Below are 22,776 nucleotides of genomic sequence, written 5' to 3'. Positions count from 1 at the left end.
TGCGCTTAGCGTCTGGGTTTGCTATCTCAAGCCAGCGGCCTGGCCATTTTTTTTCCTTCTCCCGAAGAGTGCCGCGCATGCTCGTTTGACCCAATGTCTTATGGATGAGCGGTTGTTTCGATTCTTCCATTCTTTGACGGGAAAATGAAAATGAAAATGAAATGTATTTTGAAAAGTGACAGTACAGAAAGAGCTCTCTAATTCCCCCGATTGGGACGTTCCCCGAGTTTTGCATCTGGGAAAAGGAGAACCATCCATTTCTGCTGCCTTCTCTTTCCTGTGCTACAACTCTACGACAGATCACAGTAAGTTTCCACGCTGCTCTGGGAGGGACGGGGGTGGATTGAGATCCCGAACAAACTTTTCTTTACAATGCTCGCCGAGTCATGAAATAGCAGTTGTAAAGTGCCGGACCGCGGGAGCCGCAAACGTTTTCTGCCCTGTACCGCCTTCTCCTAAATATCCCGAACTGGAATGCTAAAATGTCGTAAGGTTTCGCTTTCACCCGACATTTAGGCCATTTTTCATTAAAAAGAACAACTTGGGGATCTCCTGGATGGTAATCTCAAATACTCCTAATAATTCATATAAGAAGAATGCTATAGGGAGAAAGCCAGTAGGGTTTAATTTAGATTAAGATGAGCACTAGGTGATGGTGGTTCCAGTTCCATTTTTGGCACGAAGCCAGCTAGGTGACCTTGGGCCAGTCACCCCCTCTCACCCTAGGAAGGAGAACAAGGGTAAACCACTTCTGAAAAACCTTGTCAAGAAAACTGCAGAACTATTTCAGACAGTTGTCTGGAATTAACTCTGACTTGAGGGCATATTCACACGTTGTAGAGTTAGTACATTGCATTCCAGTAATAATAATCCTTAAATAGTTGTAGAGTTTACAATGTGCATCTGGAATAAGTGAGGGAACATCTGGTGTGTATTGCACAGATACAGCCCTTGTGTCAATCTGTGAATGTGTCATGAAACACTAATTGAAATCCTAAGTGCTAAATAAGTAAGACAGCATATTGTACTATATTGCTACATTATCTTAAGCTAAATGAAGTTATTACTGCCAATGGATATCATTTTGAATATCAGTATTCCCACCTATCCCCTTTTATATAAGTGTGTTTGGAATTTTACTGATGCAAGAGTTCATCTTAACTTTTCTGAGTTTTTTTAAATATTCAAAATTATTCATTGTTTTTATAGGAGCTGGAATGATGAATGGGACTCTGATTGCAGGCACACCCATTGCGGTAGATTTTTGGAATATCAGGAAAGCTAGACAGGCTCGCTTGTTCTTTCTTTCTCATATGCACAGTGACCACACTGTGGGGCTTTCCAGCACCTGGAACCAACCTGTTTATTGTTCGCCTGTTACAGGTCAAATTCTAAATCTCAAGCTGAAGGTACTTGAGTACATGTAATTGTTCTAATGTTTCTCTTAGCTTTTGTTCTCTGGTGTTGCTGAAATACACAAACCTTTCTAGCATTCATGATGCTGGAAAATGTAGTTCAGCATCATTTAGAATGCTATTCATTTTCTTATCTTTTTGACAAAGTCTCACATTGATTCTACTATGTCTTTGTTTGGATTCTAGGTAGCTAAGCAATGGATCCGTCCTTTGGAAGTGGGAAATAGCCATGTTGTGGCTTTGGATGATATTGGCAGAGAGACCATGACAGTGACCTTGATTGATGCTAACCATTGCCCTGGATCTGTCATGTTCCTTTTTGAAGGGTACTTTGGTGTCATCCTCTACACAGGTATGAACTTCCTTGTTTTTGAGAAAGAGGTGAAGTACATTTTAGATTACAACTATGACTCTCCTTCCAGTAGAAGAGAATACATGTTGCTGAGTGTTGAACTATGAGGCCCTTGTTGCTCTCAAGCTTGGCTGTTTGCTTGTACTGCAGCTTGCCCCTGCTAGTATCAGTGGAGCTGTGGTTTTCTTCTTGATACTTCCAAGGACTCTACATGATTTTCTCTTGTAGTATAAGTTTGTCTGAATCATGACAATTGTGTTCTCAGCTGCTTTTTTGTTTTTTTCTCTTTGATGCTACCTGTAAAAGCAAGCTTTAAAAGTATGGCCTCTGATTTCTCTAACAGCAGAGCGATATGGTATAATGTCTGAGGTTCAGGCCTGGATGTAGAAGAAATTTTAAACCCGATTTGTATCAATATACATTCAGTAAACTAGTAAACTATTTTACCAGTAATTTTGCTGTAAACTAGTAAAGTATTTTACCAATAATTTTGCACGACTCAATGAAATATGAATTTCACATTGAAAAACGTTTTAGAAAATTTACAGCATTGCTTCCTTCTAGAGTAACTAAGATATTTACTCTTAATTAATTTAGGCTTTTGCTTCCTAGAAACATTTTCCCCTAACAACCCCATTATATCTTTGTCTTACCAGGTGATTTTCGTTACACTCCTAACATGCAGCAAGATCCAGTTCTAAGGAACTCAAAGCTTATCAATGTGCTCTATCTGGATAATACTAACTGTTGTCCTGAAATTATCTTACCATCCCAGGAACAGGCCACTGAGCAAATTAAAAAGTTGATCAGGGACCATCCTGATCATCAAGTGAAGATTGGTAAGAAGATCTAATTTTTCAACCGAATTGAATGGAAAGAAGTTATGGATGGTTGAACTCCATAAAATATGAATGTGTGTGTGTGTGTGTGTGTGTGTGTGTGTGTGTATATATATAGGCAATGGAAAAACACAGTTGCATAAGGTTGCATGGTGATTCATTAGACACTGGAGGAGAAACCAAGGGAAGGTGTAATGTTTCAGACATTACAGACATTTTTTTGACGTCTTCCACTGCTAAACCTCAATTATTTCAATAGTTAAATACATTCCATTCTGAAGATTGAATTACTGTAGTGTTAGACCACCTGGCTTTTGAAATGCTAACAGGTGTTTGTCATCTTTTAGGTACATATAGCTTGGGAAAGGAGTCACTTTTGGTAAAACTGGCCCAAGAATTTCATACATGGATTGTGGTGAGTCCCCAGAAGATGGAGCTTATGCAGCTGTTGGAGATTGAGGATGTTTTCACTTCTGAAGAAGGAGCTGGTTGGATTCATGCTGTGGATTTTTCAGAAATCTGCAAAGAAACAATAACCAAGTGGAATCAGAGTCATCCAACCATAGCTATTCTCCCTACCAGCAGGCCAGTGAAAAGCAGACACCCTAATATGCATGTTGTTCCTTATTCGGACCACTCATCTTTCCAGGAACTATTAGAATTTGTAGCTTGGCTAAAGCCCTGCTCCATTATTCCTGTGGTGAAGAATGAGGCATGTCAAGTATATTTTCAACAATACTTGAGCTCTGAGAACAATTCACTTCTGGAGTCTAAAGTTCCAGAATCAGTTAAACAAGTCAGGCAAAACAAGAAGAAAGAAAAGCCGATAAAACTACTCAAATTGTCAGCCTCTCGCTATGCTCCAAAGGGAGTTCACTTTGACTCTCTTGAAGAATGTACTGGACAGAACGAATATTTCCCTGAAACAAAAATTTCTGAGCTGTGCTGCCCAGAACCCACAAATGGAACTTTGCCTTATTCTAGACAAGAACAGTGTGCTCAGTTTTCACAGTGTGAAAAGAAACAGGAAGAACCATTAAACTCTGAGAATAACAGAGTACTTCCTGTGGTAGAGTCAGAAAACATGTTTTCCACCAAACATCAGCTAAAAGATAATGCTGACAATGAATTTAAAAACTGTCACACAGTTGTAACATCAGCATGTACATGCACTTTTTCCAATGACAGAAAGGATGCAATCTCCACTCCAGAAAAAGTTTGTTCTTCCTGTGAGAACAGTGACTGTCTTGCTCAACCAGTCTTGGACAATGATGTCTTCTCAACAGCATCACAGACTTATCAAATTTACAGAGTGGCCGGTCAACAGGTTTTAAAAGACCCTTTTCAGAAATATGATTTATCTCCATTAAATATTTCAAAGCGAAAGTCCCTAGAAAACTTTGATTTGCAAGTAGAAAACTACTTAAAAAGACGAAGAATATCAATAGGCATAGAGTAATATAAACTTGCATTCTGGACCAGAACTTACAGGAAATAGCAAAATGTCTCATCAAGTGCCAAAAGAGAATAATAATCTGATTTTCAAGTGAGGCATATCTGCGTCCTTCCCCCACCTGCTCCAGTTACTCATTAAAACAGATCTTGATTGATAAGTAATTCATTTTGATAAAAAGGTGAATCTTCAGTATTAACAGCTTGTCTCTATTCACTCTGTTCACCCTGGACTTAATGAAGCACAGTGGACCAACACCAGCAGATGACATGGCTCCCCAAATCAACACAGACTGTAGAAACTTCACACTCGACTTCAAGCATCTTGCAGTGTGCCTCTCCATTCTTCCTCCAGACTCTGGGGCCTTGGTTTCCAAATGAGATGCAAAAGTTGCTCTCATCTGCAAAGAGGATATTGGACCACTGAGCAACGGACCAGTTCTGTTTTTCTTTAGCCCAGGTAAGACGCTTCTGACGTTTGTTGTTCAGGAGCAGTTTGACAAAGAGGAATGTGACATTTGAAGCCCATGTCCAGGATCCATCTATGTGTGGTGGCTCTTGATGTGGTGGCTCTTGACTCCAGCCTGTCCACTCCTTGTAAAAGTCCCCAACACATTTGAATGGCCTTTTCCTGACAATCCTCTCCAGGCTGCGGTCATCCCTGCTGCTTGTGCACCTTTTTCTTCCACACTTTTTCCTTCCACATAACTTTCTATTAATGAGCTTTGATACAGCACTTTGGGAACATCCAGCTTCTTTTGCAATTACCTTTTGAGGCTTTCCCTCCTTATGGAGGGTGTCAGTGATGTTTTTCTGCACAACTGTCAGGTCAGCAGTCTTTCCCATGATTGTGATTCCGACTGAATCAGAGACCATTTAAAGGCTCAGGAACCCTTTGCAGGTGTTATGGCTTAATTAGCTGATTAGAGTGGGACACTTTGAGCCTAGAATATTGAACCTTTTCACAATATTCTAATTTTCTGAGATTGTGGATTTGGGGTTTTCATGAGCTGTAAGCCATAATTATCTCAATTATGAGACATCACTTCTTGAACTATCTTGCTTTGCATGTAATGAGTCTATCTCCTATAATTCACCTTTTAAGTTTCATTACTGAAATAAATGAACTTTTGCACGATATTCTAATTTTTCAAGTTTCACCTGTACAAATGTATTTTAACTCTTTTCTACATTTTATTCATCTTATCTATACTTTTTTTAAAAAAATCTATTATCTGTATTTGTCTTCTACCACATTAAATCAAAATGAAATTGAAAAGGTTTTTCTCCTTTTCCTGAATATTCATTAAAGCCACTACTGAGTTGTGCCAGTTTCCAAAATCTCTAGTGTACTTTCATATATTAAAGTAACAACATGTTAATTTGTACCATCTTATACTATAGCTATAATAACCTTTCTCAGGTGGTGCTGCCAACAGGGACAAAATAAAAACCATCAGATTTATTCCTACAGCAGGGATGTCAATCTCAGTTTCATTGAGGGCCACATCAGAGCTGTGTTTGACCTTGGGGTCTGGTGGGGGTATAACCAGCTCGGCGTCACTTGTGTCACGGATGTCTGTATTGGCCTGAGCACTCTGCCAGTGAAAACAGGCACCCAAGCTCCATTTTCAGCTGTGATGGCCTCTTGTAACTCTCTGCCAGCACAAATGGAGCTCTTTGCTGCGAAAACGGAGCTCTGCTTTTGCTGGTAGAGGCACCACAGGCCAGTCTCACTGTTTCGAGGGAGACCCCACGGACTGGGTTCGGCCCCTGGGCCTTGAGTTTAACACCCCGTCTATAGATGTTGTTTTTTTTAATCATCTAAAAAAAATTACATTAACTATGGACTACAATTTGATGAGATAGTAGTTGCTAAATTTTCTTGAGTTATATGCAAATGATTAGTGCATCTGCTTTCAGATGACAAATGTTAGAGAAATAATGCACTGATTGATAATATAGAATAATTGCATTATCCTAAATCGATTAGAACTGATCAATGTCACAACTTCAGTCAGTAAAATCGTTCCCAGGTCACAGTACATAGGGACAGAGACAACTGGTTTTGCACTGAGCACTATTACATTCTGCTGGTTTTTATATATGAACATGGCAGAGCTACAAGGCTAAAGTAACAGTGGCTGGTTTCTTTTACTGCAACCTGCATTTCTTATTTCTTAGCAAGGTCCATCAGAAAAGTTTGTCTTTTTATTCAGGGAACAGGAGATTCTGCCAGAATGTAATGATGAATTACTGTGTGAACAGTTGTTAGTTTGTTTAATTCATAAGAAACAGAACTTATAAATTTAAATTCAGCCTACCAATTCAGCCCATTTGGTTCACAGAGTCTCCAGTGATACTCTTCTTCTATATATGAGTCTTCACAAGTAGGGCTCACAACTTTACAAAAACAAAAAAGGGACCTTGACTCCTGCATTAGAAATCAATGAATTCTATGAGGATGTAGGGATTTTTGAGGAGGAGTGGAATCTCCAAAAGATCCATCCTCTGCCATCCTATCTGCTTGGACTGGTGAGAGGGATGGATCTACATTCTGAATCACTTCTAGTTTTTCCCCATTTGAGTCCATTGCTTGCATATATCATTTACATTTATTTCAATGTAACAAGTTCTGACTGGGCTGAAAACATTACATTTTTCTTGTATGGGTTATGGTGCAAAACAAATTGAAACATGTTCAAAGAAGGATTTCAGTGAATGTTTTGAATGAAATCAAATAGGAGGTGTCTAAGGATTGTTGGCAGATCTTTTATTACGTGTTCTTCAAGCCTTACAGCTAGTTGCTGTTTCTGGCTTTTCCTGCTTCGGTTAATTCCCAAGGAAAGGTTTCACAGGCAGAGTTTTGCTTCTATATCTTAAGACTGCACTCCCAAATTTTGGCAGGAAATTGAACATTTCATCCCAATATTTATAGTGGAAAAAGGAGCCCTCTTGCCTCTTAAACACATTCAATTCTCAAGACCTTTGAGGGTCTTTTTTTGGCCCAAATTCAGTTAGAAAATGGTGATTTCAGGACTTTTTAAATGTGAAAGTAAAGCAATAGCACTTAGACTTATATACTGCTTCACAGTGCTTTACAGGCCTTGCTAAGCGGTTTACCCCCAACAATTTGAGTCATTTTACTGACCTCAGAAGGATGGAAGGCTGAGTTAACTTTGAGCTGCTGAGACCTGAACTGCCAAACTGCTGGCAGCCAATGATCAGCAGCAGTAGCCTGCAATACTGCATTCTAACCACTGCACCACCATGGCTCAAAGTATAAGCATAAGATCTCTGGTAAGCACTCTCATCCTTGGAATTTTGAAAAAAAGGAAAGAAAATGAGGTATGAAGTGGTATATAAGTCTAAGTGCTATTGCTATTTTGGCACTGTTGGACTAGTGCAGTGTTTCTTAACCTTGGATTCAATTTGTGTGGACTTTAGCACCCAGAATTCTCCAGCCAGCTTAAGAAGTACACAAATCTTAAATGTCAGGGCTAAGAAAGACTGGTCAAGAGTGTTGGTTTTTGCGTGAAGTTATTTATTGTTTGAATATGATTTAACCTTTGTGCAGGCTAATGAGCTGAGGAAATTAAGAGATAATGTGAAAGTGACATCCACAGCAGCAATTTTCAGCCATAGTGTTCCTGATAGAGTTCTAGCCAAATGGAACACAGCATGAATGTTCACTAACAAATGAAAATATTTCCCAGAGAGAAGCCTGCTGGACAAGATGGTTAGATGTGTTAATTATTTCTTTCCTGCCAGGGTTGCTGTAACTGCCAATGAAGCGCCTATTTCCTGTCACAGGTGGAAAAATCATTTCTCAAAAATTTGTCACTGCTAAGCTATAAAATAGTTTGTGGTCATAAGCCATCTGGCAAGGTAATTGAGTTTCCAGACTGCATCCTTAAAACAAGAAGACAGAATAATATACAGTATATTTAAAAAACACACCCTATCATTTGCATAATATCCTGTTTCAGACTAAGAAGGGGTGGGGGAAGGATCATAAAAAAAACCAGGTGATAGTCTGGCGCTGCTTGTGACTGCTTGCTTTTCTAGTACATGTAGTTCTTTCCCAGCACACCACACCTAGAATATGATCTCCCTCAAGTAATTGGCAATGATATTAAACTAATCACTGCTTTCAAGATGACAACCACACTGCAAGTGAAAGGCTCAGATTTCAGCCCAGGTGGGCCCTGCCTGATTATACCGTGAAGAGCAGGAAGAGGGAGCGGGTTCCACTCCTTTACTGGCTTACTCAGTTGAGCTATTTCTCAGAAGTTTCAGTAAATTCCTGTTGCCTCTTACAGTAGAGTGGGATAGGTGTTGCAAGAGCTCACTTTGGTTATCTGCTAATTTTGTAATGAAGGAAATGAACATAATGAGTTGAGGGTGAAATTATGAAGTTGAAAACTGTGAAATGCGCTGTAGAAAGTTAGCACCCACCTCTCTCCTAGAAGAATGAAACATTCTAGGAAATATTAGAAAGGCAGAATATTATATTTCCCTGGATAAGAATAGTAGAAACATGTTTTTAAAGACAAAGCAGTTCCCTGTAGCTCCCTGCCCCTAGCAGATATTTGGTACACAAAACACTGGTTCAGCTTATCTGCAAAACAAAAGACTTTCAATGCCCTTCATTGCATCACCCAGCAAGATTCAACCAAGCCTGGGACACAGACAGCCTACAAAGTTAGTTATGACCCCCGCATACTCTTCTGGGAGTCTGACAACAACAATAGAATACATTTCTTGCACAGGAACAGGAAGCTCAAGGGCAAGGCCCAAGAGAGGGTATAGATACCTCTCTCTCCTCCATGTGTTCAGCTGCCCAGCATTTAAAACCCATGTGGTCCTGTCCATCAATAAACTATCTTTCCAATCAGCCTTCATGTTTCCAGTGTCTTTCTCCCCACATATTTCTTCCAACACAATTTGGGGTAGTGGTGCTAGAAAAGCAGCCCATAAACCTCAGCCAGTAAACTGGGGAAAAGCAGCTGGAAATGGGGTGATTTTTTAAAAGGATACAAACTGCTATCTATTGGATTCAATTTCATCTTGAAGACCAAATAACTGCAGAAACAAGATTTTAAATAATATTGTAAAAAGATCATTACAATTAATTTGGAATTTTTAAAAACAATTTAAAAAGTGTTCACTTTTAGTCTTTGCAGAAGAAGCTGAGCGATTCTGTTGACTAAGTGGTTGAACAAATGTCTCCCAGAGATTTCATAAAGTAATAAAACTAATGGGAAAATTGCAAGTTTATACATCCTCAGGCCTTTGGGTGCAGGGGTTAAACTTTTAAATGTATTTCTTTTAAAAAGCCATTGTATTATGAAATCAAAAATTAATGTACATTGATTAATTTTTAAAAAGTGTTTGTAAGGATTCAAACATTCCATGTCTGGATTTTTAAGAGGTTTCATCTTTGAAAAGTTCTTAATGAAAATCATTAATCACAGCATGAAGAGGGAATCTTATGGATAAAAACTACCTGCTGTTTAATAATAAAGAGCAGATTAAATAAACCCTTTTCAGAATACACAGAAGTAAAAAAGTCATTCAGAGTTCTGGTTTTCTTTTGAGTTTAGTGAAGAAAACCAACTGGAAATCTTTCCTCTTCATTCTGATGGTACCATTGGCTTCTGCAGTTAACAAATAATTCCTGAATAGATTGTTCTATGAGAAATTGAGTTGGGAAAACATCAGAGGCTCCTTAAACCCAAAAGTTCCTGTCTACTGCATGTATTTCATTATGGTTGCCTGCTCTAATCTTTTTAAATAAGTTTCTGTTTGGAGATAACCAATTTATCTCTAGGTTAGATTGCTGCAAGTGCAAAGATACAATGGATTAATTCATCTTCAGAAGAAGCCAACTGCCTTATTTCTCTGCATGAACTATGTTTAATTGCTAGTTAAAAGTTACATCCCTAAAACAAAAACACCTTATGGCTGAACTCCCCTGAAGACAGATAACCTGTATCTTTATTCAAATATGTTCGAGGAGTAGGTTCTCCTAATATATGGGGGAAGGGATGGAGGGAGAAATTTTGGCTCATCTGAAAATGTTTGGATGTAATTAATATGAAGTTCCCTGTATGACATTTTCCCAAGCTCAATACAATTTCCTGACTTTTCCTAAGCCACATGTATAACTTTAACCTCCTATTAGTTCAGAAATTGACTGTACTTTTATAAAAGGCAATTGGAACCAGGGAATCTAATCTAATTTAAATCAGGATCAGGCAATCTGACATTTGAAATTGTGCTACTATTTTGTGAGCACTTCTCCAAATAACTACCCTGGTACTGCCATTTTGGGCCTATTCTCCCACAATATAAAAATTTATTAACAGACCATCATTTGCAGTTCCTCTCTGCTCCCCCTCAGTTTTTGTGGGAGTTTCTTTTCATATATGTGTATATATAAAAACTACACAGCATGAAGACAGGTGAGGCAGGGAGACTGGAGTATCTGAATCAAAGTAAGCAGACTATTCCCGCTTAGAAGGTTTGGCCTACTGATGCTAAAAGGGGTGTGGAACAGGAAGCAGAAGGTGATGAAAATAAGAACACCTACAATGCTGTTTGGAAATCTTAAGGACATTGATTTAACACCATCATCCTAATGGTGCTATTTGGGATTTAGAAGAATTGGATGGAGATGCAGAATTGCAGTTTAGACTTGACAGAAAGTAGGGAATGCCTTCTGGTAATGAACAAATTGAAATCTCATGACTAAATGAATTGCATCCTAGTGCATTAACAAGCCAATGCTTCAGGTAGAATACCTGTCCTTTATATTGAAGTAATATTTGTTAGATTAGTTGAGTTAACTGGAGTTTGTTGGCTATTTACCCCTATTTTATTGCTTTATTTATTTAACTTGCATAACCTGTTATGAGAAATGAGAAACAAAAGTTGCAATGAAATTTTCTGGGAGAAACAAAAACAAGAAGAAAACTCACAATATGTAATAAAAAGGAGATGACAAAGTAGTCAAGAGTTCCTATCTTTAAAAAAAGAAGATCTTGTAACCTAGTATGTACCAGTCAATCTGATACTGAAACTTGAGGATTAGGATGTTTGGTTTGGCAACAATATGCATGGAAAAGGTTTTGGAACTCAGCTGATCACCAGCTGAATGAGGCAGCAATGTAATGGGCTATTCAAAAGGCAAGCTGTAAGTGCAATTTTAGGCTATATTAAAAACTAAACATTCAATAATTAAAATATTCTGCACTGAACGTAATTACAACTCAATTACCGCATCCAATTCTGGGCTCTACATTTACAAAAGCTTTGTAAGAAATTGCACTAGATCCACCAAGCCATGCCCATGGAACTGGTAGTAAAAAAAATTGAATCCCACCACTGGCAGCAAGTGTGTAAGTTCTTGAATGGAACATAGAAAAAGAAAACTAAGGCATGTTCTATTCTACAAATCATGGAATAATGGTCAAGTTATAGTAAGGCAGATTCTAGTTAAGTTCTTTGAAAAACAATGAAAATATGCATTTGACAATGGAATCATCGGATGGTGAACTTCCTTTCCCTGAGTGAGAAACCTTTCTGTCAGTGATGACTTTTTTTTGAAGTTGAAATACCATAATTGTCTCCTTCCAGATCTATGATTCTGAGTCCTAATGGTTTCAAGAGGAAATTACTTGACTACACATCAGATTACAGTTTTGTAGACAACTTTTTAAGAACAAATCCAATGAATTAGTTTACTGAATAAGTCACAATTCCATATGGAATCAGGTTCGCCCATTCCACTCGATTAGGCAGGAAAGATATGCTGCAGACGCTGTCAGTCAAAAGAATTTCAACTGGAAGGGTCTAGGAAGACAGCCTTCTCTGCTGCTGCCTCATTATGGAACATCTTTCCCCCAGAGATGTGATGGGCGACCACACTCCTGGCCTTCCATAAAGGGGTCAAAACCTGGCTCTGCAACTTTGCATGGGGGAGATGACAAAAAAACATACAATCATAGCTCGCCTTCGACCTTTATTAACTAACCTTGATGGTCATCTTGGAATTTTCAATTTCTTTGAAATTTTATAATCTTATAATTTAAAAATATTTATATGTTGACTATACTGTGCACTGCCCATAGTCCAGATAGATAGATAGATAGATAGATAGATAGATAGATAGATAGATAGATAGATACAAGAGACTATATAACTAGGTTCATGAAACCTATTAAGCCAAAATCACGTAAATTGTACTATGACATGAATCCATCCATGAAATTGTATTTCATATTGAGTCTATGAAATCCTTCTATAACGTATCATACAAAATATACAAAATATAACGTTCTATAACGTATCAAACAAAATATAGTTTCAACTATATTATAAAATATACACCATCATTTATTAAACTAGGCCCCCTACCCTCTCCTCAGCCAGCACCTGTCATCTGTCTTAAAGGAGAAAAAGTTGCTCTTTACTGTTAAATTATGAAGTCCTTTGCTTCTACTACTGAGCAGTAATTATGAGAAGAACTTGCATAAATATTGGTTGGTTCCTCATGGGTTTGAGCAATTTTAGTAGCATTATATAATTTCCAGGATTGTGGTGCTGTAGATCTTGGATTAAAGAAGAAAGCTCAGTTTTTTCTTTCAAGTTGTTTATGCAAAGTTTTGAGATACATTTGCCCACAAATGTTGGGCTCCCTCTGTCATGGTCACCTATAAACAGCTTTGGATATGAACTCTAAAATAAACTTTCAAGTCTAATTAATATATCGATTCTGGCATCTTTTTTTCTTTTCTTTTCTTCATTTCCCATCTTTGTTTTTGGGACAGGCAAGTACTGCAGCTTTCCTTGGCAGCAATTGTGAAATAGCATCTCTTGGTTTTTTAGATTTTTAAGCTCTTAATTATTTTTAAAAGCAGTGAATGATTACAACTCTGAATGACACAAGAAATATTTTCTAGAAAGTTGCTATTAAAAGTACACACTCACATACAAGGACCAGACATATTCACTCTACTGCTTGGCATTTCAATAAGCAATATATCAGATATTCTATCTAGGGCTGTGAGATTTGGGCTGCAAAAACTGGATGACCACTAAATGACTGCAGGAAAATTAAGAAAACACTAGGTGGTAGCAAAGAGATTTCCTTGCTGCCTCAACTAGTCAGACTTTTTTCGCCCAGATATGGTAATTCTAAATATATGGAATATTATATATATTTTTCATTCTTATATTATTCCTATTCTAGATTTTTTACTAAAGCCGGGTCTGGTTAGTAATTGAGACTAGGGAATACTGGGATGCAGACTCAAATGGGAATTTTGAAAAGAACATCCCAGGAAAAACAACAGCAGTCCACTTCATATTGTTCCATCATTGTTATTACTACACTAAAATATAGTGTATACCCTTATTATATAATTGTCCACTTTCATGGTGGCAGTCTCTCAGAGAATAAAAGTAATCTTTTCATCATACCCTCTATTAGTTATCCTTTAAGTATTCACAATATACTTATGCAACTGTTTCCAGTGGTTTAAAAATCTCATTGCCCTATTTTCTACATTCTTTGACCTCCCCTTTCTCCCTCCTTTCATTCTGTGATAGGATTACCAGTTTTGCAATAGCCTCTGTGTTTTGCTACCCACATTTTTGAGCTGTGCCTATTAAGCCATTGCTTTTCATGGAACTTAAAATTCCACTTGATATTTTTCTGGTTCAATATTTATTCAATGTACATAAACAAAGGCCTAAATTGGAATCAGTTTGAAAAATATTTTATTTCCAAGACAAAAAATATTCAACAATTTCTGGGATGATATACCTTCTTTTTCTATTAACCCTTGTGATGTTTCATTGCTATCTGAAGTTTTTAGGCCATACCACTGCTGTTGTCAGAATTTCATGCTTTCCTGTGATACCGGAAGACCATGTCTCCCCCAATTAGCTGTAAAGGAAACTGATGTGAACTGTTGTTTTTAAAAATTTCTAAGAAATTATACTGTGACTGAGCCCAGAATTAGCTAAACATAGCACCCACAACTCATAAAAGGATGAAACAAAGAAACTTAAGATGATTCTCATAGCCTTAACTTACCACTACTACAGGGAAAATAATGCATCTTTTGCTACAAAATGCATCAACAGCTACCAAATGCTTATGCAATTTTAAAATTTTAAGCAGCAATGTTTCAAGTTCAATTAAATTATATACAGTAAAATATTGAATAAAGGTGTAAATTCACATGTGCATACACCTCTTTTGCAATATTCAAATGTATTATTTAGGAAATTGCACTGGAACAAACAATGGTTTATCTTGGAAATACAAGTTTAATAAATTATTATTATCATTAAATATTTAGTTGGACAAGCGTCCAAAATCTGAAGATTGTGTTTTATGCACTTGGAATATTTTTTTCATCTGTGATATGAGAGATAATGAGTATACTTTTTCCTTTCATGCACAAATCAGTTAATAATAGTATCCTGTATATAGCATGTCACTTTCCAATTCTTTTGGGTGAAAATTGAAAATAAAATAAAAAGCAACAACAATTAAATCATACTGTAGGAAGGAAATCAAACTTCCACCATTCAACATTTCCATCATTTCTCTTTCTCTACTCTTTCAGACAAATTCCAGGCAAAAGGTTAGAGATTATATTTAAACAGATTTAACCCCAAGGATGAAATAAGCAAGAAACATTTTTTGAAATTAACAAAAGGCGCCAGTCTTCTCAAATAGAGGAAATCTCTTCAGGATGACAGTGACTTCCCTTTCCCACTAGAGATTTCCTTATTAACAAACAAAAGGCTCTTTATTATGAATTTCTTCATAACATTGTGACAGCCATGGACTTATCATGTCTTAGAAACAAAGCATCAGTCCATGGAATATCATCATACTGTCTTGTTCCCCCCCCTCCCAAAATCAAAACTCAGGTTTCAGCAGAAAAACTTGTGGTTACATATTTTGGTATGCAGGTGGTATTCTGTTAGTGTTTGGGGATAAACCCCCAAGCAGAGTATGCAGCAGCAGTCAAGCCAGGCAGGCAAATGAGAGAGAGAGTGGGCCCAAGAGTATACACACACTGGAGACAAAAACACTGTTTGTGGTTTTAAAATAGTTATTTATTGCACACAGAGATTAAGAAGTGTCATTCAGTCCATATATCATTATCCAGTATATCCATCCAGTTATCAAGTCCATTAACAGTAAATACAATGTCCTTATCTGCTTGTAAATCTTCTCCTCCCGATACCTTTATCTCAAAGACAACGCTGAATCCTCAGCTCACCAAGCAAACAGTCCTTGTGTTCAGTTGAAATGGTATCTGGCACAGTAGCCTCCAAAAGCAAGCAGATAGATGTTCCAACACAGCAGGCAGCAGACCAGGAACAGAACCAGGTGCATCCAGAAGCCGGGTCTATTACGTTTCCCTTCCTACCTTTATTACTGCCTGCAACCGCACCCACAATGACATTGCAGTTTCTTGTGCTTAAAGCTACAATACACTTAAAACTAGGTTTACATATTTATTCAACCCAAACCTGGTTGGTGTATCCATATACCCAACATTCTCCCCTTTTGGGTGACATAAATATGTAATGCCTTTACATTCTAAACCCATATTTTTCACAACTCTCTAGATGCTTAATAGCACCTTGGGCTTTAGTAAAATGATCAGCTACATTGTCCTCCGACATGCAGTACTCCAGCTGTATCAATTTACTCTGTACAGATTGCCTTACATTCAGATATCTCAAACCTGTATGCTTGCTCCTAGTTTTTACTGCAATACTTGTGGCCATTTGAATTGCTGCCTGATTATCCTCATGTACAACTATAGGGTAATATACAGTTATACCCATATCTTTTAACATTTGTTTATACATAATCAACACAGTACATAATAGTGATAAACAGGAGAATTCTGCCTCCATAGTAGACAAACTTATATGCTGTTGCCTTATTGACTTCCAGCCTATTAATGTCTTACCCAGCATTATGGCTGTTCCTGAAGTCGACTTTCTAGTATCTCTTTCTGCTGCAAAACTAGCATCTGCATAAGCACTCAATATGAGATCACCTTTTGGTTCTAAATACAGTGCATAGTGTAATGTACCTTTAAGATACCTTAAGATTCTTTTCAATGCTATCCAGTGACATTGAAGCGGATCATTATTGTGTCGAGCCAGCTGGTTAATATTAAAAGCAATATCTGGCCTTGACCAATTGCTAATATATGATAAGCTACCAATCAAGGATTGATACAGTTCCTTATCAAACTTGGGACTTTGTGTATCCAATTTGCAAATATCCTGACTCATTGGAGTCTTTACAGGCTTACAAAGTTCCATTTTATAATCTATTAGCAATTTAGATATCTTATCTTCCTGAGATATCTTATAACCTTTCTGTGTTTTCATTATATTCAAACCTAGATATCTCTTTATCTCTCCCAATTGCTTGATTTTTATTTTCTTACCTAATGATGCTATAATTCTATTTGCTTCATCATTAGTCTCAGTAATCAAGGCAATGTCGTCAGTGAACAATAATAATAATGATATCTTTCCATTCTTTTCTCTCTTAAATAGACATGGGTCGGCTAAACCGGCTTTAAACCCTATATTGGTCAGTTCCTTCACAATATACTGGTTCCATTCATAGCCCGATTGTTTAAGACCATAAAGGCTCTTCTTTAACAACCAACAATCATTATTATTGTCTCCTTTAAATCCATTAGGCCTTTTCATATACACAGTATGTCTTAGTGGAGCGTGCAAGTAAGCAGTTTCCACATCTAAATGGTTAACTATATATTGCTTGCTTGCTGCCCACACTAATGCTGCCCTTAAAGTTGCTGCTTTCAGACTAGGTGCAAATACTTCATCATAGTCTTTTGCACTTTGTCTAAAGCCTTGGGCTACTAGCCTTGCCTTATGGATTGTGTTTCCATCCTTGTCTGTTTTTATTTTAAAAATCCATTTGCAGCCAATGGTTTTTTCATTACTAGGTAATCTCACATTCTCATATACTTGCATATCCTTCAGAGACTTCAATTCTTTATTAATTGCTGCATACCACTTTTCTTTCTCTTTAGAAGGATATCTTTTAATCTCATCCACAGTACTTGGGATTCTATTTTCCTGGCACACTGTGTTAGCCTGGTATCTATCAGGCGGTTTAGATATACGTGTAGTCCTTCTGGGTATTACTGGGCTTGGTTGAGTTACTACCTGTTCCTCATCTTCAGCTATTTCTTCCTCTAGGGGCTCTAATTCTTCCTGTACTTCTTGCTTTACTTCTTTCTTAAAGTGATAGGGATACTTAATGGGATTTCTGTATGATTCAATAACCACTTCGTTATTGCTATCCTGCTCTAACTTATCCCATCCTACGTGCTCTAGAAATTGGGCATTGGCACTACATAACACCTTAGATGTGCCTTTCTCCCAAAATCTATATGCCCTATGGTTAGCTTGGTAACCAACGAAGAAAAATTGTTTAGCTCTATGTTGCCCTTTACGCCTGAGTTGTGTAGGGATATGCACCCATGCTGGTGCACCAAATGTGTGCAGGTAACTCAAATCAGGCTTCCTGCCATGCCACATGGTGAATGGTATTTCACCAGTAGTTGAGTTAACAACATTGTTTAATAAATGATTAGCACACATTGTGGCCTCCCCCCACAAAGAATCAGGTAACCCAGAATCAGTTAGCATAGTACGGGTCATCGCCTGCAATGTTTGGCCTCGCCTTTCAACAAATGCATTGTGCTGTGGTCTGTATGGTGCAGATGTCTTATGAGCTATTCCAGCTGCCTTTAACCTGTTCTGGAATTTGCTATTAACAAATTCCGTACCATTATCTGTCACCAGGGTTATAAGTTGCCGTTTGGTTTTTCTTTCAGCAAACTTTAACCAGTTGAAGAAATGTTGATATGTTTCAGTTTTGCTTTTCATTAGGTAGCAAAACCCATATCTAGAGTAATGGTCCATAATGCTCAGTATATATCGAGCACCCCCCATACTGGGTTTCTTTGGACCTATAATGTCTGCAAATACTACTTCTAAAGGTTCTGTAGTTTTGAAACCATTTAGCCTATTTGCAGGCATTATTTTACTCTTATCTTCACAACAGACATTACAACTCAAATACTTATCACAGGGTTTTAACCTAATTCCTTCAGATAACTCTACTGAACGTTTTAGTATTTTAAAATTCACATGCCCCAAACGCCTATGCAATAAATGGATACATTCATCATGAGGCTTGATATTGTTAAATACAGTTTGTGCCTCCCCTTTCTTACTATCATGTAAGACATATAATGTTCCATTTAAAGCTGCAGTTACCTTTTTGCCATCTCTTTCCAGTATGCACTTATTATTCTTCATATCACAATTGCTAAACATGGCCAGTTCAAAGGATTTCTTTGGCTTCTTTACATTCTGGCTTTTTACTTTTCTGCAGAATCTTGCCAAATGTCCTCTGCCTCCACAATTAAAACACTTTTTAATTGTGTATGCCGTTGAAGATAACTTCTCTTCCTCCGGGTGCTTTACTTTACACAGCTGGTTTCTCTCAAGCTTTGAAGATAATTTCTCTTCATTAGGCTTATTCTTATCTTCCCTCAGCTGGTCACGTTCAAACCTTCTCCTGGCTTCTTCTAATAGCCTGCCGGTTATCTCAGTTACTGATAAACTGTCTTTTGGCAATACCTCTAATGCAGTCACAAAATCATCATAGCTTCGATCCAATGAAGACAGTATGATGTATACTTGTTGCAACTCATTAAATATAAGCTCTTTTTCTTGCAATTCTTGAAAAATGCTTTTCATACAGTTTAAATGAGTTAACATGTCTCCATTTATCTCAAGATGTGTTCTAAACAGCTTCCGTGTAAGATTGATATGAGCTCCTACACTGTCTCGAACATAAATCCTTTTGAGATTCTCCCAGCATTCTGCAGCATTTTCCACTCCACGGATATGAATGAGTTGCTGGTCAGACAGGGTGAGACCTATGATGCACAAAGCCTGTTCATTCTTTCTTTCATAGTCCTGTATCAGTTTATAATCCTCTTCATTATTAGGATTTAAGTTAGATACATCTGGTGGGTTTGTAATTATGCCCCACAAACCTTCTCTTCGTAGCAGTAAACTACACTTCAGTGACCATGAAACATAGTTTGTTCCATCTAACCTGGATATCATGGTCAGACTTGGCAAATTGACTTGTGCCATTTCTCTTGAGAAAAATAACTATTTAACAAACAGTTTGTATTTACAGTAGTGTGCAACTCCCACCAGCTCTCACTGCTATATCCTGGTTAGTTAGACTGTGCACACTGCTGGGCCCATAACCAATGTTAGTGTTTGGGGATAAACCCCCAAGCAGAGTATGCAGCAGCAGTCAAGCCAGGCAGGCAAATGAGAGAGAGAGTGGGCCCAAGAGTATACACACACTGGAGACAAAAACACTGTTTGTGGTTTTAAAATAGTTATTTATTGCACACAGAGATTAAGAAGTGTCATTCAGTCCATATATCATTATCCAGTTATCAAGTCCATTAACAGTAAATACAATGTCCTTATCTGCTTGTAAATCTTCTCCTCCCGATACCTTTATCTCAAAGACAACGCTGAATCCTCAGCTCACCAAGCAAACAGTCCTTGTGTTCAGTTGAAATGGTATCTGGCACAGTAGCCTCCAAAAGCAAGCAGATAGACGTTCCAACACAGCAGGCAGCAGACCAGGAACAGAACCAGGTGCATCCAGAAGCCGGGTCTATTACGTTTCCCTTCCTACCTTTATTACTGCCTGCAACCGCACCCACAATGACATTGCAGTTTCTTGTGCTTAAAGCTACAATACACTTAAAACTAGGTTTACATATTTATTCAACCCAAACCTGGTTGGTGTATCCATATACCCAACATATTCTTCATATGATTTCTTTGAATTTGGCATCCTATCAACCCAGAGTGTTATACTGCAGCGCTCAAAGTGTTCACACAATTAAGCAGAATTTGAAAGTACAACAAAGGAAACATTACTACAACATGATATTAGATCTTACACCTCATGAACCATCTGTTATGTAGATGTGGATTGTGATGATTTCACCAGTTTATCCCATCCATCACAGTCCATATTTGGGGCCATGCCACTTTAACCTTTTCTCTGAATTGGAGGAATACCATTATGGGCATCTGTTTGATTGAAATGAAAGCTGGATTCTCAAAGATCTGCTTGAAGAAACAAAGCATAGGGTTCTTTTGTTTAAGGAACTTATCCTTTGTTGATATTAGTACTGCCTATGTTGAATGGGATTGATACACACACACGCACACAGTTATTTAAACTAAAATTATGAAGATGGATACTGTTGTGTCCCTGACAGTTTCCGTTATGTCTTTGGAACTGGTTGGGAGTCCCCAACCAGGTCCGCTGTTTGAGCGGGAACACCAGCCGCTCCCATTGGTTGGCTCCGTTTGACAGTCGGCTATAAAAGCCGGCTGTCGAGCAGAGCTCAACCCAGCTCAGCTCGCCCTCTGGGCTGTCTGCCCAGCCAGGGCAGCAGCTCGCCCTCCGGGCTGCCTGCCCAGCCAGGGCAGCTCTCGCCCTCCGGGCTGCCTGCACAGCCAGGGCAGCCGCGGCAACCTGTTATGCTTCAATAAAGTGATGTTAGCCTTTCAGCTCCGTGTCTGCCTCGTGTGTCTTTCCGACTACATAACACTGGCGACGAGGGTGGGATTGCACGAAGGAGAGGCAACCGGACTGAATCAGCTGAGCTAGTCACGGAGAGCGAAATCATGGGCGCTGAAGCCGCAGCCGCCGGCGCTCACAAGGAGCGCGAATTCAAAAGCCTCTGCAGCTTGAGCTGAAATCACTTAGAGAGAAACCACGGGCGCTGAAGCCGCAGCCGCCGCCGCCGCTCACAAGGAGCGCGACATTCAAAAGAGCTGAAGCCACGGCGTTGAATCGTAGCCGCCTCGCTCACAGAGAGCTCGAGCTCAGACCGCTGCGATCTGAGCTGAAAGTCACGGCGCTGAAAGCCTCAGCCGCCTCGCTCGCAGAAGAGCGCGTAATTCAAACCGCTGTCGTTTGAATTCAAATCACTCAAGCGAAGCACGGCACTGTAGCCACAGTCGCCGACGCTCCCCAGAGAGTGCGAATTTCAACTGCTGTCACTGAGCTGAAATCACTGAAGCTAGTACGGCGCTGCCGGCGCCACCAAGAGCGCGAAGCTCGAAGCCTCCGTTTGCTGAGGAGAAACGCCCCCCGCCGGGCGCTGCCGCCGGCGCTACTGAGAGCACGACGCTCAAGCCTCCGTTTGCTGAGGAAAAACGCCCCCCTGCCGGGCGCTGCCACCGGCGCTACTGAGAGCACGACGCTCAAGCCTCCGTTTGCTGAGGAGAAACACCCCCGCCGGGCGCTGCCGCCGGCGCTACTGAGAGCACGACGCTCAAGCCTCCGTTTGCTGAGGAGAAACGCCCCCGCCGGGCGCTGCCGCCGGCGCTACTGAGAGCACGACGCTCAAGCCTCCGTTTGCTGAGGAGAAGCGCCCCCGCCAGGCATTGCCACTGGCGCTACCGAGGGCACGACGCTCAAGAACCTCCGTTGCTGAGGAGAAACCCCCTGCCAGGCATTGCCGCTGGCGCTACCAAGGGCACGACGCTCAGAACCTCCGTTGCTGAGGAGAAACCCCCCGCCAGGCATTGCCGCTGGCGCTACCAAGGGCACGACGCTCAGAACCTCCGTTTGCTGAGGAGAAGAAACGCCCCCGCCAGGCATTGCCGCTGGCACTACCAAGGGCACGACGCTCAAGCCTCCGTTTGCTGAGGAGAAAACGCCCCCGCCGGGCGCTGCCGCAGCGCTACTGAGAGCACGACGCTCAAGAACCTCCGTTTGCTGAGGAGAAGCGCCCCCGCCAGGCATTGCCACTGGCGCTACCGAGGCACGACGCTCAAGAACCTCCGTTGCTGAGGAGAAACCCCCCGCCAGGCATTGCCGCTGGCGCTACCAAGGCACGACGCCCAGAACCTCCGTTTGCTGAGGAGAAGAAACGCCCCCGCCAGGCATTGCCGCTGGCACTACCAAGGGCACGACGCTCAGAACCTCCGTTTGCTGAGGAGAAAAACGCCCCCGCCAGGCATTGCCGCTGGCGCTACCGAGAGCAAGACGCTCAGAACCTCCATTTGCTGAGGAAAAAAGAAAAGGCCCCCGCCAGGCACTGCCACTGGCACTACTGAGAGTGCGAAGTTCAAAGCCTCCCCGCTGAAGAGACGAACGCCACCCACAGGCGCCACTGCCGCCATTTCCAAAAGCCGCCGAGACGAGCCAGTCTACCTGTCAAACCTCGAGGAGCCGATCTATCTGCTGAAGGCAGAGACGAGCCGGTCTACCTCTTGAAGAGCCGATCTATCTGTTGAAGGCAGAGACGAGCCGGTCTACCTCCTGAAAGCCGATCTATCTGCTGAAGGCAGAGATGAGCCAGCCTACCTCCTAAGGGTCGATCTATCTGCCGAAGGCAGAGACGAGCCAGCCTACCCCTGAGAGCCGACCTATCTGCTGAAGGCCGAGACGGGCCAGCTACCAGTCAAGCCCAGCGAGCCCGATCTACCAAGCAGCCGTCCAACGGGCCTGGTCTACCTGTCAAATCCAGAGAGCCCGATCTACCAAGCAGCTGTCCAA

General features: G+C 40.1%; 2 protein-coding genes across 5 annotated transcripts in view; one reads left to right on the top strand and one right to left on the bottom strand.

Annotated features, from left to right (window-relative positions):
* Positions 1-22,776, bottom strand: part of LOC113444282 (bcl-2-like protein 15) — a 192,989-nt gene that overhangs the window by 32,553 nt on the left and 137,660 nt on the right. The gene's annotated exons all lie outside the window — the stretch shown is intronic.
* Positions 15-11,070, top strand: DCLRE1B (DNA cross-link repair 1B). 4 transcript variants are annotated; one of them, XR_015742750.1, is made up of 6 exons: positions 15-305; positions 1,210-1,409; positions 1,602-1,767; positions 2,424-2,606; positions 2,954-4,518; positions 9,892-11,070. XR_015742750.1 is itself a non-coding variant. In XM_026712952.2 (5 exons), exons 2-5 carry the CDS (start codon positions 1,218-1,220, stop codon positions 4,063-4,065), a joined length of 1,653 nt encoding a protein of 550 aa, XP_026568737.1. In that variant the 5' UTR covers positions 76-305; positions 1,210-1,217; the 3' UTR covers positions 4,066-5,395. The 4 variants fall into 4 exon arrangements, 2 of the variants coding, with proteins under 2 accessions (XP_026568737.1, XP_026568738.1); XR_015742751.1 differs by lacking the exon at positions 1,210-1,409 and having other exon boundaries at positions 73-305; XM_026712952.2 differs by lacking the exon at positions 9,892-11,070 and having other exon boundaries at positions 76-305; positions 2,954-5,395.

Source organism: Pseudonaja textilis, chromosome 3 (assembly GCF_049901715.1).
Source record: "Pseudonaja textilis isolate UNSWEBS1 chromosome 3, rPseTex1.2, whole genome shotgun sequence".
NCBI lineage: Eukaryota > Metazoa > Chordata > Lepidosauria > Squamata > Elapidae > Pseudonaja > Pseudonaja textilis.
Note: the sequence above shows the minus strand (reverse complement) of the source record. Positions and strands in the feature narration are given on the sequence as shown.

What these genes read in the sequence shown, in the direction of transcription:
- DCLRE1B (XM_026712952.2), top strand. Translation starts at nt 1,218, where the DNA reads ATGATGAATGGGACTCTGATTGCAGGCACACCCATTGCGGTAGATTTT. An exon ending in TGGTGTCATCCTCTACACAG is followed by an intron (nt 1,768 to 2,423) that starts GTATGAACTTCC and finishes TTGTCTTACCAG; the next exon opens with GTGATTTTCGTTACACTCCT. An exon ending in TGATCATCAAGTGAAGATTG is followed by an intron (nt 2,607 to 2,953) that starts GTAAGAAGATCT and finishes GTCATCTTTTAG; the next exon opens with GTACATATAGCTTGGGAAAG.